The sequence below is a fragment of the Convolutriloba macropyga genome, chromosome 6 (assembly GCF_964194025.1).
Source record: "Convolutriloba macropyga chromosome 6, txConMacr16.3, whole genome shotgun sequence".
Lineage (NCBI taxonomy): Eukaryota > Metazoa > Xenacoelomorpha > Acoela > Convolutidae > Convolutriloba > Convolutriloba macropyga.
The window spans coordinates 38,655,794-38,676,561 of record NC_134473.1 but is presented as its reverse complement, the minus strand read 5'-3'; the positions used below and the strand labels follow the sequence as shown (position 1 = coordinate 38,676,561).

General features: G+C 33.7%; 1 protein-coding gene across 1 annotated transcript in view; it reads left to right on the top strand.

Moving 5' to 3' along the window:
• Positions 1–20,768, top strand: part of LOC142341666 (uncharacterized) — a 159,122-nt gene that overhangs the window by 90,224 nt on the left and 48,130 nt on the right. The window contains exons 29-36 of the mRNA XM_075392792.1: positions 800–884; positions 1,481–1,688; positions 2,616–2,807; positions 5,600–5,878; positions 8,925–9,249; positions 16,242–16,348; positions 17,134–17,245; positions 17,601–17,857. Of these exons, the coding sequence (XP_075248907.1) occupies positions 800–884; positions 1,481–1,688; positions 2,616–2,807; positions 5,600–5,878; positions 8,925–9,249; positions 16,242–16,348; positions 17,134–17,245; positions 17,601–17,857 (1,565 nt within the window). The remainder of the gene's footprint in view (positions 1–799; positions 885–1,480; positions 1,689–2,615; positions 2,808–5,599; positions 5,879–8,924; positions 9,250–16,241; positions 16,349–17,133; positions 17,246–17,600; positions 17,858–20,768) is intronic.

The window sequence follows — 20,768 nt, the reverse complement described above, 5'->3', positions numbered from 1 at the left end:
TTAATATACCATTCCTAAAGGTTAATGACGTTAAACTTATTAGAATATCGATCAAAATATAGTCTTGAACTTAGTGAGAATTAGGAAGAAAGTTTAACTTACCAGATTACAAAGACAAGAGCAAATTGATTTTAATCACAGAATTTTTATAAATCAATCGTCAGGAAATGATGCTTAGAATGAATATTCGGTTTAAATTGGTGAATCTAGATAACTAATATTAGAGTGAGATTATTTGATGCAAAAATCTCCCAAGCATGTATTGAATGATTATGATGCCACCGGAAATGTGAACGACTTCTTAGAAAAGTGTAAATGCATACCATCTATGGTACCCCCTGCGACTGATTTCTGGGAAGTTTGCAGAAGCAAATCATATTGGGTAACCCTTGCGAACCCCACTGTAAATCATGGTGCTAAGAGTTGTTTTGTATCTTGACTTTCGCGCACTGTTAATGGATTTATCTAAAGCTGATTTTTGAGTCTTTTGTCATCCCCAAAATCAAATCACCATCTCGATCTAATAATCAGATCTCTCCTGTAAATCTTTAAATTCTACTGTAAAATACCATTCTTGTTATTCTCTCATTTTGAGAAATTTTTTTTTCTACTTAGTTAAAAACGCTTTTTATTCCTCTTGCGAAAACCCGTAAGCCAACAATACTAATCCATGTACTTGCTCATTAAGACGCAAGAGTGAGCCTAATTCGGCACCAGTTAGTCATTGTTTTCCGGGAGCATAAAAAGTGTCGAAATGTCGAGGGAAAACTAGGATAATCAATGATCGTTTTTTCTTTAGGCACGGTACCAACTTGAGCAACGGAACATACGTAAAACAATACTACTTCTACAACTTCAACGTGACTACGGACTTCGCGAGAACCGTAAGTGTTCAGAAATATCTTTGCAACTCAAAATGTACTTCTTGCGCAAGTAAAGCTACTCAAATTTGACGCTGCTTTTTACAACAGAAATGAAAAAAGACCTGATTATTAAATAACGCTTAAAAATCCCTTGTACAACTAATCGGGATAAATCGGAAAATAAATTGCAGATTGCCACTCACTCATATGACTGCCCCTTAAGAAACTTTGACTTCCGAATCAGATTTTAGGAATTTGGAAAAATTGAAAAACTAATTGAAATTGAAGTTGGAGCCTAATTGTGGGAAAAGATTGATTCTGCAATTTATCTGTATTTGTTTTCTAATTGTTTTAATTATTCATATAAAAGGATACATCTGACAGGATGTATACTTCTTTAAGAAGTCTATAAGTTGGCAAATTTTTGGTTACTTCATGTAATTGTTTATTAAGTAGATTAAGTTGAATTATGAAGAAAGAACTTCACATTTCGTAACATCAAGATTTATAAAATATTTTGAAAAGGTAAGATGCACTTCCGTACTTTTTGTTCAGTCACGTAATTTGTCTTCGGGAGCGACAGCGTATAATTAATCAGAGTGACTCCTTCGTTTCAGCTCAACTTGAATGACAGAAATACACTTGCATCTTACGGATTTGATCTGGCCTATGGACTTCCCTCGGACCAATTTGACAATCTGGACTCTGGCAGCTCTTACACAATAAAAGCCAGGGCCTTCAAAGAGTGCCTGGTGGACGAACACGGGTCAGGTGAAGTGCGAACAATCTTCTACAGTGAACCAATCACATCAACTGCTGTCACAGGTATTCTAGAAGCATAACAAAATTTGTATCATCTAATTAGTTATAAGTGGCCGATGTTCGTCAGCATGATTTTTGTCAGAGTGTTTGGAATTAAACGGTCATTTTCTAACAATTCTAGACAAAAAGGGTCATTTTTCTGTAAAACACCGTTCAGAAACTGTCATTCAATTAAGTTTGGAAACCGCTCAAAAACGCTGGTTTTTTTTTAAAAAAAATACGCTGAAAAACGCTTATTTCTTACGTTAGAAAAGCTGCCAAAAGCAATTATACCGTTTTAAGGAGGGCTTCGACAGTTTTGACTATAAAATATTTCCCGAAACGGTCAATTCTTATTATTTTTCGGGCCAAAATTCCATCCAGCGTGGAACTTGATCTGTTTATTAATGCTAGTTTAGCGGCTTAGTAAAAACTCTACGACTTAAACTACGGTATTTTATTTAATTTTCGAAATTAGTGTCACAAAAATAAAAGGCGTGCACATTTCTGCTGAAGTTAGTGTAAGTCTGAAATCTCTTTGTCAATGCTTTGAAAATGCTTTGTCCTTCAATTTCTTCACATGATGTCCCAAGTCTTATCAAGAGTGTCAATGTCATGCCTGTCCTATGAAGCTTTGTCAAATTAGGATGCATTCAAGGCAGACACTAGTTGGGCTCCTTTTACAGCCTTAAGGGGTATAGAGTTCGGGCTTATTAATTCTGCGCGCGAAGTATACTTACCTAGTTCTCCCAGACTAACCGACTCTGTAAAACACTGAAGATAAACTTCAATTATAACGGTGGTAATGGTATACAGATAGTGCAACTATCTATTAGACTGAATAGTTAGGTGTGCAGGCGATAATAGAGTCTTCTCAGTCTCTGATTGGCGGCGAATATTGGAAAATACACATAGTGTGTTTTCGTCTGCAGAGGAGGGTAATTATTCCAGGTGCTCATCCGGTGGTGAGGATTGCGACAACCCCAGTGTCCCAGAGTGAAATTGAGATCAACTTCCAGACATTTGGACAGCACAGTAATGACATCAAGTTCAACATCTACAGATACGTGAATGGTGCCACAACACATGACGGGAACCCCATTGAGAATGTCACTTTGAGCGATCTGCCCAAGAAAGATACAAGTACGTGTCTTTAAGACAGTTTAGAATCTAAACAGTTTCCTTTCCCTGGTTGACAAAAGTTTAATCTTAAAACGTTCTTATTATTAAAAACTGATTTCCTAAATAAAACAAAATTATAAAAATATTGATAAAAGCCACAACTTTGTCAAAAAAATAAATCACTGAAAATAAAAACTTTCGGATTTCTTAATTTTGATTTTTCTAAAAACTTTTGCGTTTGTTTTCGCCCCTTTTGTTTTCTAAGTAGCCCTACTTAAACAATTAATTTTTTGTCACATATTTATTCAATGAAAATTTGATGACTATAGCTTTTCATAGACGCCGTAATATGATGTTAGCAGGCTGAGAGAGAACAACCTAGTGTAAATTGTGCATAAGATTAGCTTGGCATAACGTGACAAGTAGTTCTTCCTGTTCAACGTATGCTTAACTAGAGAATTGAAACCTTAAGAAACAAGAAAGTATTGGAGAGCGAATTACAAGAGATGCCTTAGGACCAGTTGGTGTCGTGGTTTGCGCATACTGGTAAGGCTGGCAAGTAATAGGTGCTGGTTTGAATCCCGTACTTGTTTATTTTCACAGTAGTTGCGTCTGTGTAGTCTTACCTAATTTTTTTAAAGAATTCAGAAATTGGACCTCCAAATTGAGCCCCACTTTAAAATCAAGCTTCAGGTCTCATAGTCGTCGTCTCTCACTTTTTTGCCTATTGTCATCGCTAGAGAGTCACTTTGTTTCTTTAAAGATGTCAAGAGGTGTAAAAAGCGTAAAAACCGCTGAATATCTGTAAACAAATGTTGTTTCTAAAGAAACACCGCAAGATCAAAGTTTTTGTGCTCTTGTCAGGACGACAAATACAAATTATCGTGTCTTCTTCTTTTAATTAATTTTCAGAAATGAGCTAGTATAGATAACAAAATTTCAGAGTCCACAGAAGAATATTTTGAAGCAAAGCTAATAGATGAGGTCTTTGTGAGCTGACTTTTCTCCGGTTTTGAGCTTGAGATAAATCATAAGAGCAAAAACAAAAAAAAATGCTACGAAGATTTGACAAGGTGTTTGCAATTGCTGTCGGGGGGTTAAATTAGTTTTTCTTGATCAGGTTTTTACATGTATCAGTTGAAATTAACCAAAAATTGTTTGTTTCAAGCTCTTAGCAAAATTTGATCATGGGTTATCAAGTCTTGAATCTTGCAAATAAATAAATAGCGATAAGAATCAAAAATTGTTGCCATATACTTAAATACCTTCCCTGGAACTTGAGACGAGATTTTTCTGTAAATCCCGATAAATTTTTTATCAAGATAGACAAAAAAAACTATTGATCCAAGAACCAAGGAAACTACTATATTGTGTCATATCACGACCTGCATTGATTATCGAATGAAAAACTTGATTTTAGGTATAAAATGTTTGGAAGATACGAGAGCACAAGCTAATGTATATTGTGCATAAAACAAGTTTGGCTTTGCCTTACAAAAAGCTCTACTTGTTCACCGTATTCTTAGCTAGAGAAATGAGGCCTTGGGGAACAATTAAAAAGATGAAATTGCGTTATAAGAGATGTACATGCACATGTTTGAGGCTTTAATATAAGTTGCTGTAATGGTTAGCCCACAAGACTTGTAAAAAAGAAACGCTGGTTCAAATCTAGTACTGGTCCAATTTCAGAGTAGTTGCGCCGGCTTACACCCCCTAACATATGAAGTTGTAGTAACATAATTTTTTGAATTAGGAGGTCAAATTGGTTTGGAAAACGTTTTCGGTTCGGACATCGGTTTAGAAAACGGTTCGGAAAACGGTTCGGTTCAATGGCTATACTAACCAATTACATGAAGACTTTATAAGCGTTCGAATCGATAATTAAGTAGTTATCTTTGTGAAGTAGTAAGAATTAGCATTGGTAAGGTAAATCTGCGTTACCCCAGGCGGCCTTTGAAAACCTTATAATTTCTGACGGTAGACAGATTTTTGAAAAGGCATTTGGATTTGACGTCAATAATTGATAAAAGTTCACTCTTAAGAATTGCTATTGGACGTGTCCATTTCTGTGACTACTTAGGTCAATTTAAGAGTTCATTACAGTTCTCTTTAACATTTTAATTTTTTTTGATTATTATAAGGCTGGCGTTGTAATGAATATGACGGCACGGTTGTTATAGCCATCGAGAAGTTATCAAACTTCGAGACGAAGCCGAGTTGTTGAATAACTTGGATGGGGTGATAAAAAGATTTAGTAGTGGTTTTAGTCAACTCTCGTTGTGATTACAACATTTGCATAACTTCCTCCACAATGCAATTAACAGATAAGACAACGTTCTTCCGCCACTCCATTCTCACCACTGAGAGAAAAGAGAGGCGGAAGAAAGCATTCTAGTCCCAAAGCAGACCCAGTTTGAGGTCCTCGTTCAAAAGTCCTTATGAAAATACCCATGCAGATATTTTTGCCTATGAAAACACCTAGGCAGACCAAAAATGCCTATGTTCGGTGCATTCATGTGCCCGTTCAAAAACGCTTATGAAAAGACCCGTCCAGACCAAAATGCAATGTGATACTGACTTTGGCTCGCTCAATTTATGAAAAGACTCAGAAAGACCAAAAAGTTAGTGATCCAGACTTTGGCTCGTTCAAGTAATGAAAAACAATTGTTTTACAGTTTCACAATTGTTTTAGTATTCATCGCGCTTTGACAAGTTATTTGATCGATAAGTTGTGTAACAACTGTTGGTGGTAGCATGAAGAGTTGATGAAAAACTGCATCAGTTAGAAACTGAGCTTTCACTATTGTTGATAGATCTACAGCCAGCCAGTCTGTACACATACGAAGTGTCAGTAGTCCATTTGGGAGTGGAGATCTACGATTCAGACAGACTAGCCCTGGAATCAGAAGTGTTCTATGGAGAGAGGAACGACACCGCCTACTTCCCACTGTACAATACGAGTAACAGGGAAGATGCCTGGAGAGGAAGGTCATTCAATGGATACGATGCCACTCATATCAATATATACAGCACAATTTCAGGACGTCATAGTATATACAACTTCTACTTCAGGGAAAGAACAGCTTGCACGTGTAAGTTTACATAATCTTGTCGCCGGTTTTCACACATTTCTTCAGTACAACATTTCTTCCTCAGGCCGAGGAGGTCCTCGCCCATGACCAAATGATTATCAACCTACTGGGTTGCGCTCTTTTATACTGTCGAAGACCGTAGTCAAAGTTTGCATATCGGCTGGTCATGCTCTACCTTAAATAGGAACCTCGACCGTGTAAATTTAGTCAATATCGCAATATCGCCCCCCCGCACTAGACTTTTACAGTCTTTTCATAAGTCAAGCTCTAGAAATGGGAAGAGAAGATCATAGCTCTGATATCGTTTGAGATCGTCTGTTCATTCTTGATTTTGAACGATGTTCTAATCCTGGTTTATCTTAGCGCTCGGTACCTACGTTCAAATAATAGGAGTTATAGTACCGCCTAATTGTTTTCACCCTCTGCGGCTGCATGCGAGGCTGGTTTTACTTTGAACCAGTCAGTTTAAAGATAAATCAACCCATAAAAAATCATGAAGATAGACTAATCTCCGATAAAATTTTATCATTTTTTGAGAAAAATCATTTCCTGAGAAAAAAATCACGCAGAAAACTATATTTTTTCTGTTTCTCAAGTTTTATGTATGTCACTATCCAGATAGTTACAATATAAAAAAGATCAACTCTAAAACTTTGAGCTATAAATATTTCTTTTCATTTTGTTCCAGCATCTTTGTTTTTTTAGCGAAGGTGCTTATTTCAGCCAAAGGGCAAACTTCAACAAAAATGTTCAGAATTTTTTTCGAAACTAAACGTGACTGTTTATTCAATTCATTTCCGTTGAGTGAAAAAAGGTTTAAATGACTAAAAGTATCAATTTCAAATTGTGAAAAATTTACAGAACTTTGGGTTTATCTTTATCTATGTACGATTTTTTAAAACCATTTCATTGTATTGTCTATTATATCCATTGGTGCCGAGAAACTCGAATAACTATCAAATCACGTATCGCATTTCTTAAAAAATTCCTGTTGGCAGTGTTAGTAGACAAGTTTAAGCAATGATTGTATTAGAACAGTTCAAATCCTCAGTTTCAAATCACTGCCTACTGCTGACCATTAGACGGTTAATTTGATGAATACCTGTAAAAAAGCGATAAATTTTCGATCTAGTTACAAACAACATTTTATCAACAATTATTGAATTGAAAGCAAGAAATAATTGCATGTTTACATTTCAGTTATGTTGAGCCTTACTGCCAATTCTCTAAGGAGAAACAAAAGCTCAATGAAAAATCAGCTCAATGTAGATAGATTTCACCCTCTCTTTCATCAGTGCTGTTGGTTGAACAATTGTCCTTATATTGCTCTGATAGCTCTGATGACTCTAGGTGTGTTCATTGTCATGGTAGCATTATCCGACATTGTGTCCACAATCGAAACGTCGGTTTATCAAAGATAACCCCAAAACTCAAAATCAATATAGAGAGTATCAATTATTTTTACCCGAAAAAACAAGGTAGACGCATTTGCTGCCTGAGACTAGATTAATCACTTCCAGAAGAAAGTTTTTTGTTAGAAACTATTTAATGGCGAAAAAACTAGTTTTGTTTAATTTATAATAGCCCTCTCAACGGCTATTTTTTAGATGGTCTCTTTTTAAAATTCGGTCCACCATTTTTCGTTTTTCATAAGTCACACATGAGACATAAATGCACGCTTGACTTCTGACCTACCTCACTCACTGTTTCAGTAGAATTAGGTTGAGAATTCAAGCATTAAAATTACGCAAATGCGACCAAGGTCAAAAAGCGAAATAAAAACGAAATAGCCTAAAAAAGTTGTCAAAGTTTCGTAGAGTAAACTGCTAATTGGTTTCAGTATTGAGCTGTCGGTTTGTAACTCAACCATTCAGAAACTGAATTCACTGTGTTTATTGAACCTAATGAAACTACAGTCCAAATTAGAACACTTTTTGACACTTTAGGCAATCGTCAGTTGTTCCTCTTTATTTTTCCCTAACTGTTCCAATCTCAACGTTGGTCAGCTGGGTCAACGGCGGATATTTGCCAGCATTCTGCCAATTATGTTTAATAACTGGGAAACCCAACAAAATTTTAAAAGGTTTTTAACTGCAAGTTTTAACCGTGATGGTTTAAAATAAAAATGATGAGTTGGTTTGTAATTTATTGCGGATCAGAAGCGTGATGAATGAGTTCAATATAGACATCAATCGATGGCGTTTATACGTAGAAAAAAAACTATAAATCAGGTTGATATATGGAAGTATTCATGTGTATTAAACATAAAATTTTTTAGTTTAAAAAATACCCCCATGCAAATTAGCGGTCTAATTGCAATGATCCCAAAACACACCCAGAGAGGAATTTTGGGAATGTCTACTGATACAAGTTGCTCGGTTTGAGGAGTCTAGCGTTAAATATTGGTGAAAATAGCGGAAAAAGTGAAAACGTTCCGAAAAGGGAAAAGGTTTACTTTCAAAAGCTTGAGTTATGAGTCAGTACTAGGAGTGGAATTGTAGGATAAAAAATGAAAAATGAAGATGATATATCAGTGTAATCATCTTAAAAAAATATAGAAATTTTCATTTCTACGTCGTTATTTTCCACATTTAATTTTCTGAGTATGAACCTATCATTTTTTTAAATTAGTTATCTTGATACTGAATTCAATCATGTGGAAAGATATTGGAAGAAAGTGGACTCAAATATTGGACTGAAAAAAGTCAAATTAATATTGAAATTTCAGCGTATCCGTGATAGGCTTGCAGAGTAGATAAAGTGGAATTAACTTGTTAAAATTTAAAAGTGAATTAACTTGTTCGTTCTGATAATAATACTGGAAAAAGCGCAACAAAAGTGCAATAACGTCGAACTTAAAGTGCAATTTGCAAAGTGCAATTCTTCATGGTGGAAAGGATCAAAAACCCCAACACGCGGGTCTGAGTTGACAATCCTCGCTTTTTGAAGAGGAACAAAGCGATCTCCCTAATTTTTTTCTCACAGATTGAGCAAGCATGTTTGTTTGTTATTTGTCATTAACGTGTTATCTTGAACCCCATTTCAGACCCTCCTAACCCGTCGAGTGTGTCGTGGTTCCCAACAGAGCACAACTCAACAGGGATCACGTGGACCGTTGATGACTACTCTTATGCAGGCACTGTCTCCCACCCCAAGTATGGAAGAGTCAACACCACTGTATTCCTCTATGTCAATGGACAGCTCACTGATCAACTCTTCGATGACTACACCACTCTCAATCACACATTTGGTCAATTGCCCAACCCAAAAACTGCTTACACTTGTGAAGTAGCCATAGGACTAACATGCCCAGACGATAAAATCAACTTGGATGTTCAGCTTTATGGTACAAATTCAATAACGAACGGAAGGTAAGCTTACAACTGGGCAGTTCCTAATGAGATGCCTAATTCTCATCTTGATGCCTAACGCTAGTGTAATAAATCTTCAAAAACCTATTATACGCTTAATTTATTGTCTTAGAAGTCATAGTTCTTAAGATCATTTTGCGATTGAAACAAAAATTTTGATCGAGTTCAACCATCTTGAGTTTTCATTGTTTGAGGCCTGATAAAATGTCTTGAACATATTATGCGCTGTATTGCATAATAAAGTTTAAATGAAGTAGTAACGTTGTCAGAAAGTTGTTCAATATTGTACGATAAAAGTCAAAAATCACCTGAAAGAGTTAACCAAAAATACACTTTCAAAAAATCCCTTATCTTTGAAACTTACAGAAGGAAATTCCGTTATTAATTATGTTATTGTGTCAGAACTATTCAAATGGCACAATGTTAATTGTTTTGATTCCTTCAATATTAGAAAAACCAGAGAACAACAATTTCATGAAAAAAATGCTGAAAAACTTCTCAACCTGTTTTTAATAGCTGCAAAGCAATACCTGACGTTATCATTGTCCTTCTTTTTTTGAAACTTTAAATTTTGTCAAGAGATTTTTGTTGCTACCATATTAAGTACAATTCCTTCAAATCTGCGTTTGCTCATTCTTTCACGCAATTTCAATTGAATTGCGTGCGTGTCACTCTTAATGCAGCATGTTTTATTGTTCAAATCGATTGATTTGATTTTTGGTCACTCATGACTTACCATACTTTCAAAATGACTTCGTTACCTTAAAATTGATTTTTCTTACTTAAATTAACAAAGACTAGGTCGATTGAAAGCTTGTTGCTCTAATTGAAGGGTATTTGAGGGCATATAATAAAAGCATCAATAAATTAAACAAATTCTTAATCAAAATATAGCATCTCAGTTTTTTTAAAAGAAGTTTCTATTTTGGCTTGTTTGTTTCACTATCTTTTTAAAACTGCAGATTAACGAAGCTGATGTGGTTATTTTGACAATCCGTTAGCTATGTTTTTTTCATTTTATTAAACAGCATAGACACTTATTATATGGATCACGACAACGCTGAAAAATTTATTTAGTCGTTAACTCGACAGAATAAGAAATATCCAGTTGCGCACATTAGCAAGTGAGCTTAAACTTGATCGACTTCTTACACGGAATTGTCTTTTCTAACAACCAAACTGCTTGACTCAAGCACTCGCTATGGTTTCATCTCTACCAATATTCTTGTTTTTTCACTTTAAATAATCTAGCCAGTTACAAATATTTAACCGGAAAATTCGCTGTCTCATTTGCAAACAATAGTTTTTTTTTAAAATTTCAACCCAAATTCGTGACTTGTTGAGCATCAGTTTGCCCGTAAAATTGACTTAGAAATACCGTTTGACTTTTACACGGGTATTCTAACTTAGTTTTTTGAAAAAAACTGTTTGCTGTAGATTAAATTATTCAAAACAATTAAAAGCTATTTAGAGTAAGTGATTACTTCTTGATAATTTAAGCTCGCATCTCAATTTGGGACGCAATCAATTTAAATAAAATTGCCATAACAATTATATTATGTTGTCTTAGAAATGCTACAAGATGAAGGCTTACAAATTCTTTGAAATATATGCTCCAAAAGATCAATGACCACAAAAAAACAAATTGAGACAATTTTCTAATACTAAATGAAATAATTATAATTTTCAGTTAGCTTTATTATAATTAAAATCATTTTTGAATTTCTCGCAATATTTTTTTTTTGCTGAAAAACCATTGTCTAAAAAAATCAGTGTACTTCGAATCTAAACCAGAAAATAAGTGAAAAATATTATACTTACTCACCGGTAGTTGAGTAAGTTCAGCGGTAGTTAAATTTTTCAGCGGTAGCTGCTATCGAAGAGTACTCTTCTATCAACAGGAATTTTGTTAAAAAAACGATTTAAAACCGTTTTTATTTACTTTGGTTCTTGATTACAATTTTCTTCAAGCCATTTTTTCTCCTAACTTCAATTTCAACCTAAATAGAGGCATGCATTTACCGACTGATTCAAAAACAATCTCATCTTAGGAAGTTTTAAATTTCAAACTTTAAGTATAGAATGCCAGAGTTTAGCAATGTAACAAAGTAACGCAGCATGTTAAATTACTTGGAAATCAGGCGTTTTTATCATTTCTATATACACCCAGTTTGATCTCTTCTTTAGTACATGTATCTAAAGATTTGGCATTTACGCGCCGAAGTAAATTAATTGCTGTTTACTGAGCAACATAAAATTTTTATTAAACCATAACCACTAAAAGTTTGCATTAAGGTGAAAACTAATGACGAAATGTTGTGACTTCTAGCATATTTATTTATTCCACCGTCAAACATATATACAAACCGTCAAATATATACACCGTCAAATATATACAAATATTGCCTGAACAATTCTTTCTTCTAGTTTTTCAGTCCAAAGAAATTTTGAGTCATGGTATACGTTTGTTTTAACCTGCTATCTGTCTTTTTAAAAACTTTTGAAACGTTTTATTTGGTCCTTGGATCACAAGAATAACGCCTTTATCCATTACTATGTAGTTTTATTAGTTTATGAATTCAAATCTTTATACTCCTTGGTTCTCAAATTATTTTTGATTATTGTAACAAAAACCCGTTAATGCTAAGGCGAATGATACCAAACGCTTCAGCCTATTTAATTTGCTGTTTGCTTTCTTCTCTTTTTTCCAATTGCATGCTCTAGAATGCGGAATTTTTAAAAACTATTTAGAGAAAATGGGGTTCCATTTTTCAATATTGTGTGACTGTTATTAACTGTGAATGTCAAGAGTTTACTAATAAAAAAAGTTGTAATGTAACATGGAATACAATGACAAACAATTTTTGTTCCGACCCCACTTGTGGGGGGGGGGAGGAACTATATACTCAAATGGGTTTTTTTTGTTCAGTCAATTTTGGCCGATCGATATATTCATCGCAGAGAAACGTGAGTGGTATCATTTAAAAGCTGGTCCAGCGTACAATTCAAAATAAAAAAGATTTTTTTGATTTTCGTTTTTTTTCGAGGAGGTATCGAGGATTGAAGTTTTGTGTCAACACGGGATATTTGTTCACTTTTAGTGTGATTTTTCTTCAAATTAAGATATTTTCTTAAAAATAGTTTTTCAAACTCAAATTTCTTGCCAAAAATGATCCAATTTTGTGTTCCTAACAGACTTAAGGCGATAAAAAGACTAATTTTTGTCTGATAGGGAGCTTAAAATTAAAAAAAAAGTTTTAAATATATTTGACAGCTTTTTTTTAATGAAACTTCTCTACTTTTTTTTTGCTTTTTTAAGTCACCTAGAGATAAGTCTTTTTTCATAAAGAGGTTCCGTTAATGAAAAACCTCCTTTACAGTCAAATGAAAACCAATGAACGAAAAAAATCGTTTTCAAGTAATTGCTCATGTTTTTTTTAAAATCGACTCTGAGTTTTCGTAATTTTAAATGAATTTTTGAATTTCTTTTTGAGGCTTTACTATTTTTTTGGAGTCTTATGGCAAGGACTTATTGACTAACATTGCAATATATTCCGTAATGAGATTTAAGTGAGCATATCTAGTGCTTTGAGTGGACAGCTAATGGCTGTTAAGACTTCAAAAAAAGTTTTTCGGAAAAATTTTTCGAACTTTAACAAATCATAAACTTGTTATCGTGAACTGTCAGTCAGTTTCTGTGATGACAGCACCCTCTTCCGTCTTACTGTAACTAAATTTGATCTAGCTGGAGGTTTTATCTTCTAATTTTTAGTATAAATGACTTCAATGACACAATATTTCAAAAAATTTAAATTTTTTTTTTGGATTTTTCCGTATTATTGGTTAATTTTAAAATCTTATCACAATATCCTAAAATTGACAGCTCTTTTTGGCTTCAACAAGACGTTCAGTGGATCACAGATAAATTTTTCAGAGGAAAGCTTATGGTTTCAAATGGCTAAGACCTTTTCTCGCACTTCTCTACTGAGTTTTTGGTTTTTGCCTGATACTGATGTTGTTTTCATAGTCATAAGACTTGTTGTGATGTCTTATTGATCATCTATGCAAAACAAACATTCTCATACTTCTATTGACACATGTTTGAGCGTATTTATTGAGATCAGTTGACATTTATTGAATTTAATGGCTGTTAGGAGTTTAAAAATAATTTTTCGAAAAATTTTTGAACATCAACCAATCTTAAAATTTTTGTAAACTGTTATTCATTCTCAGTACTGACAGAACCCACTTGCTTTGTACTAAAACTAAAACAAATTTCGTTGGCGTTTTTAACTTCTAACTAATGATTATAAGACTTCAACAACACAAGAATTCAAATTTTTTTAAAAAAATCTTCCATATTTTCGTATTATTGGCTAGTCTTATCACATTATCCAAATACTACACACATTATCCAAATTTTATTCTAATTCCATTAGCTTGAAAAAGACATTCAGTGGATCATAGATAAAGTTTTCAGAGAAAAGCTAACGGTTTAAATGGCTTTAAATTTTCTTCTCGCACTTTTCTACTGAGTTTTGGTTGTTTCTTGTTTTTGTTGTTTTTTTCGTAGTCTTAAGAATTTTTGTGATCTCTTATTGATTATCTATGCATAAGCAACATCTTATTTCCGCCAGTGTGTTATTTCTGAGCGTAGTTATTGACCTCCGTTAAAAGCTCTTGAGTTTAATGGCTGTTAAGACTTTAAAGAAAGTTTTTCGAAAATCTTTTGAACATTAACCAATCCGAAATTTTTACGTGAACTGTCAGTCACTCTTCTTTTATTTCTAGTGAAATTTTTTTTTCTAGTGCAGCCAAAAATAATCTGGTTGGCGATTTCATCTTCTACCTATTAAATTTAAAAATTCAATGCCAATAGTTTTCATAATATATTTTAATTTTCAGGTACTTTTCTTTATTTTGGATCCTTTTGAATTTTTATCACATTATCCTATTAATGATAGTTCCCATTGGTTTAGGGAAGACATTCAACGGATCATAAATAAAGTTTTCAGTGAAGAACTTACGATTTAAATTGCTTCGACACTTTCCTCTGGCACTTTTCCATTGAATTTTATTATTGTTGCCTGTCTTCGTTTTGTTTTCATCTTCAATAATTTTTTTTAAGTTCTTATTGACCAAATATGAATGGCCAACAAACTTGTTGTCCCTTAGAGGCATAATTTAGCGTATTTAGTGGATTCCGTTGAAAGATAATGAAACTAATGTCGTTGATACTACGAGTTTTCTCAAAAATTTCGTGGTTCTAATGTATTTGTTTATATTTGATATTTTGAAGCTGTATTGATTAAAAAGGATTCCTATTGCTGTTAAAAAATTAACTGCACATAGAAAAGTTATTTGTGAAAAATTCGTTTTTTAATGCCTTCGACACTTTTCTCGCTCAGTTTCTTTTTCTCGAAATTGCTGTATTTGCCTGTTATTGTTCTTTAGGTGGCCGTAAATTGCTGACAAGTCTCTTAGGCTGGTATTTGATGATTGAAATAATGATGCTACTCGAATCAGTTAGCCAGTTTATAGCCTTTAGTCTTAAAATTTATGATATACATTTTCAAACATTTTTCAAACTTTTCAGTTTTTGTCAAATTGTAACTTTTCGTCAAATTGTAACTTAGTTTCATCAATGAGAGGTCACATCCATTTTTTTATCTCAAAAAATAACATCTCTACTAATATTATTTGTCACCGATGCTTTGTTTGTTGGTTTATATGCGTTTTTATAAACGTTTTTTGAGTGGTCATTTTTTGCGCTTCTTTTTCTCTTCTTACAGAACAATCGCGTAGTAACAGATCCCAATCGTTTACGAATACGGCCAAAAAAAATATTTAATCTCTCAGTGTGATTCCTGTAGCTAAAATAGTAGAAATAAGAATTGAATTAAAATTACATAATATTCAGATAATAGCTAATGATTTTAATGGTAGCAATAGTTTGTGTTTTCGCAAATCGTTTCCAATTTTTTAGGTTTTTCTTTAGTTCGTTTCTAAAGCTTAAACATCCCAAAGTTTTTTCGTTTTGTAGTAGTTTTTTAGTAATTTATCACGGGTTAATTAGTTAAAAGCTAATAATTTTTATGACTTTTGAAATTTCTTGGTTTAAAAATGCTGATTAATTTTTGAACTTCGCCTCATTGATCGTTCTCTTTCTGTACTTGTAACATATTTCCGCCCGCTGTATAATTAGGAAAAGTTAAATATTAAGAGTTAAGGTTTTATCTGACAGCATTTTGACGTTGTTACTATGTGCTTTTAAATTTAGATATTCGGTTTTCGCCGTGAAGTTTTTGTTTTTGCTAATTTTTTTGGTTGTTTTTTTTGTCTCGTAGTCTCTTTAAGGCCAACTCTCATTGGCGCTGTAATAAGGCATGGGATTATGTAATTCAATTAGTAGATAGATTGTGAATCGATTGCTTTAAACTCAAACATCTATTTTTGTTATTTCTTCATTTGGTTGACAATTAAGTCAAAAATGTAGATGAGCTCGGGTCGGAACATCATGTGCAAACGCACATTAACGAGCCACCTTGTTTTAAAAAAAAGAGCTCCAAATCTCAAAAACAGCTTTTTGCCAAGTGTCTTGTGTATTGATCAGAATCATCGTAATTGAAAAAAGTTGCTAGCAATGACTGAAATTTGATGGGAAAATTAATTAAAATTGACCAAAATTGACCGCAAATAAACAAGTGAACGAAAAGATCGGAATTGATTAAAAAAAATATAAAGGAGGCAGTAGAAAAATGTTTATTTTGTATTTCTTCGTTCAAACTTTATTCAGAGGAGTCCGGCCATTTGTATCATTTTTGGCCAAATTGCAATAAAAAATGTAGTCTTGATCGAATTTCGTGAAAGGACGCGGTCAAAAATCATTTCGAACTTTTCTCCGATCATTTCTCAACCTCGGCTTTTAATGAAAATTTCAAAATGTGTTCTCCGAATGTCCTGGTTGAGTAGTGTGTTTTTGTCGTTTACAGGTTGGAAGAATCTGTGACCAGCAATGTGACCCTGGATGCTACAGATACTTTGATGAGTTTCGATAGTGACCTCACACGAGAGCGCAAACAGGTCACATGCTACACAAGTGAGATTGCACATAATACTATTAATGTATTTCCAAAAATTTAAAAAAATATCTTTTGAAATTGTAATTATTTAATGTATTTTACCTTTTTATAACAGTTTTTTTTTCATCATCTTTGTACTCACTTGGCCATGGTATTGTATATCTGACATTGAAATTAAAATGTATATTCAAAATACAGCAGAGAGTTAGGATTTTTCGGCTACAAGCTTGAGAGAGACAAACATGCACACCAATTATCCTTCAAGTGTCTTGAGAGCAGTCTGGCAACAAATAACAGTTTCAACATCACAAAAATTAAATTACTTGAGTTCTAAATCAAAACCCATATGAGTAAAGGATATAGTATTCCAGTCACAGTTTTGAACAAGTTTTTTTCACCCCCCCCCCCCCCCCCCCCCTCACGAAAATAAGTCCATTTAGCCTATCACTTGCCTTACAGTTCTTTATTGGTAACCTTTAACATCTAATTCAGTATATCAAACTTTCTTGTTTGCCCTGATATCAGTAGGTTTTTCTAATCACCAATTTATGCAATCATTTACCAATAACATTTTTCTTCATGTCTCTCTAATTCACAAGGGACTGCATATCATTGGAAACTGAGACAAGTGCCAGCAATATTGGGGAAAGCTTATTGGGGAAACCAGCAATATTGAGATTAATGTCACTTAAGAATAAACGATATAACTAAACAATCTAATCATAATGTAAGATTAAATGATACAAATTAATTTAGTCTTATAGTTTTTTTTTAAAAAATGAAACCTAAATTTTGTGTTCAGGACCATCTCCGATAGCAATCTCTAGCATTAGACCAGGTGACAGTGACCCCACAACCCAGATTAGAGTGGACTACACACAGCCAGACAGTGGATTGACATATGAGACAACTCTGTGAGTACAAGCCATTATATCAGCTGTGTTTTGTGTCATGTTATATAATGCAAATCAGGGCCTATATCTCTCCGGACCTGATTCTTTGAATGTCTCAGCTCGGACATGAAGCTCCAAGTTGGCAATTTTAAACTGACCGGTACTATGATCATGTCGCCGTTCGGAACTGTTTTGCCCAGGACCGTTTTGTCTGTTCACCCGTATTTTAAACTTTTCATGGCAAATTATAAAGCAAAAAGATGTCTGAATTTCACTTCAAATCATAGTAAAAATGAAGTCTGAAAAATGGTATTCCATCTTATAGTTAGTATAATAGGTAGTATACAAACTTTAAAACAAAGTGCTATTCCTACAGAAGAACAGAGTTGTCCGAATCTCCATTTGCCGACGCAACAGTCTCGGCTAACGAGACCCTTGACTTCGTTACCCTGGACAATTTGATACCTGGTCACCCATACCAAGTGGAGGCTCGTTCATTCTGGCAACCCCCAGGAGTGACCCCCACCCTCACCATCTACAGTCTCTATGCACCCTATACCCACGCAGACAACTATGTCTCTCTTACCTCAAATGGGCAAACTGCGGACTACGATCCTGTCTTCGGATGCACTAGTAAGCTTTAATCTGTATAGCTTCAGCTAACTTAGCTTTGAATTAATTAAGCTACAACACAATAGAGACATGGTATTAATAAAGTTTCGACACAATAAAGACAATCAATATTCAGTCACCGTTTCCCAAAATCTCAAAAATACAGGAAGTTATAACTTCTATGACGTTAAGTGCGTGTTAATCAGTTTTGATAGTAATTAGCAGCCGCCCTCATCTTCTCAGCTGGCTATTATAGCGCTCCTATTTTTTTTTACAATTCAAAGAATTTGAATTGTATTGGGGCGCTGTCTTTTTTTACGACTCGAAGAGGAGTATTGGTTTTCTTAAGGTTTTTTTTTACCTGAAGTACTATTCGTTCAGACGCTGTTTTGACCTAATAGCGAAAGTGAGTAAAATTGCCGTGTGAACTAATTTTTTCTGAGCGAGAGAAGTTTTTTGATCATGCGCCGCGTTTAGTGAATGACTTTTTGACTTTGAAAAGTAGTTTTTGACTGAATGGCACATATAGATATCCGTTTTTAGCCGTTTTTTCGTCTAAATGGCCCAGTTTTTTTTGCTTGTAATTTGATTTTTGTGGAAATAATTTTTATTCGATGCTATATTGAAATGTCAACCTCGGAAATTGATACCACAGTGTTTTGCAGAGCCTGAAGATGCGTTTCAAGCTCAAAATTGGCAGATAATTCTTGATTTTTTATTTTTTTTGGCTTTTTTCTATTAATTTCTTCATTTTCGGATCTTTTTACCATCTTTTTGTCAAAAATCCGTTAATATGGCAACTTCTTTTTTAATAATTTATATAATCAACGCCTCTTTCTACCTCGATGTTGTTTTTGTTTTAACAAATTGTACATATGAAAATCCGATTTTGGTAGATTTTTTCCGATTTTTGTCAGTTTTTTATTGTATTTTGGTTTTAAATAATAGAAATAGTCTTTTTGTGCAACATGAGGGACTTTAATTTCGTCTCAATGACAATTCAATCATTTTTTGGCGTTAAATTTTTTAATTTTTGAAAAAAATTAAAACTTTTTCACAAATGCAGTCTTAAAAGTTTTTTAACCATTTTTTTTGCGAAATGTTCCGATATTTCGTGTTTTTATCTATTTTCCAATTTTTTTGTTCTCTTCAAGAAGATAAATCTTTGCATCGGATGGCTCGTTCTCTTTTCTATGTCTCGAATGCTGAAAAATGAAATGTTTTCGTTTTTCTTGATTTTTTTAAATTTGATTTTTAACTTTCAAAAATCAAGAATGTCTTTTTTGTTACGGTGTTCCTTACATTGTGTCCATATTCTTCACATTCTACTTTGTATCATTCTCTTGCTGGCACTTACTTTTTTTCGGTATATTGGTTTTATCAGTTGTTAAAAAATTGAATGATTTCAGTTTTTTCTTAGACGTTCGTCATTTCTCTGGTTTGCAAATGATTTCATCAACATAAGGCAGTACTGAGAGCCTGCTAGCAAGAATTTTCCAAAACATCCACTTATTAATGGCTACTGCAACTTTCTTCCGGCCTTGGTTTTAATTTATATGATTTTTTGCCTTTGAATATTCCTCCGCTGCTTATGTCTTTTCTATGATCAATGTATTTTTTGATTAGTATGAAATCATGTTGCCTAGCATATGTACAAGGAAGAAGTATATGCTCTTTTTTCTTAATTGCAGTGATTAAAAGTGTAATTGTATTGATTTTCAGATTCCTAACGTTGAGCATTTTTTTGAAAAGATTTAACTTAGTTCCTAAGCTTATCATCTGCCGTCTGCTTTCGCGATCTTGGAGATTAGAATCATGAATTAATTATTTGAGCGCAATTTATAGCACTGTCAGCTTTTTCAGCCTATCAGTATTTTGACCATGTTAAGTACTTCGGACTTTTTTAACTTTATCAAATGTTTCCATAATATAAAACTTTGCTGCGTTTTGTTTCTCTTGGTGACAGTGGTTTAAGTCACCAAATTTTAGATCAGACCTGGGGAGGTAATGAGTTACTGGTTTAAAACAAATGGTAATGGATTCCGCTGCATTAAAGGTTTTGTTGGTGACGTTCTGACGCTTCGAGCCGCTTCCGGAATTCTTCCGGCTATGTTTTTTTTCAAGATCTGTTCACACATTTTCATGATTTCTGAAGTCAAATTGGAGTAGTGATTTTGGTCACGCCGAAACAGGAAGTGGAGCGAAAAAGCGAGTGGTTTTGCGGCGTGAAATTTTTTCGCTCTAAATTTAAAGTAGAGTGAGAAAACGGTGTTTGAACAAAAATTCGCTTTCTCGCTAGTGATATTTTGTTCACATGCGGCAATTTCACTTTGATTTTTACTGTTTTTTCTATTTTTGGATCGGATTTTTTTCTAAATGGTTTTCCCAATCCATTCATAGTCCGTTCTAGGTCTATTTTTCTGTTTAGTCAATGATAATTCTTTGAATTGTACGTCAGGATTTGTCCTGCTATGTTTTTTTTACTTCGTCGAATAAAAAATGTTTTGCTTCACCTCATTTTGCCGCTTTTTCAACATTTTGCGTGAAATGTTTTTGACTTCTCTAGGCTAGTTTCTCTCTTCTCTCATTCTGCTAAAAGTGATTTTCAACATCAGTTGCTCAGCAAAGCAATTCAAAATGAACAGAGTCAGTATAAAAAATTGAAGTCAGAAATAGAAACGGGATAAACCCATAAAGCCCAATTTTAGATGCCCGCTATTTGAACTTCGTTCCTATTAGTCTTAGTTACCATCTCTAATGCTTATTGGTTTTGATAGTAGCCCCTGTAGCCTCTCTCTAAGAAACAGAAGTACGTTATGTTCAACTACGAAATGCCATCAAAATAAATCGGACTTAAAAAATGTTTTTGTACAAAATTTTTTTTTCAATATCTTCTATTCTTTCAATCCCAATCATGTTTATTGGAATCAAC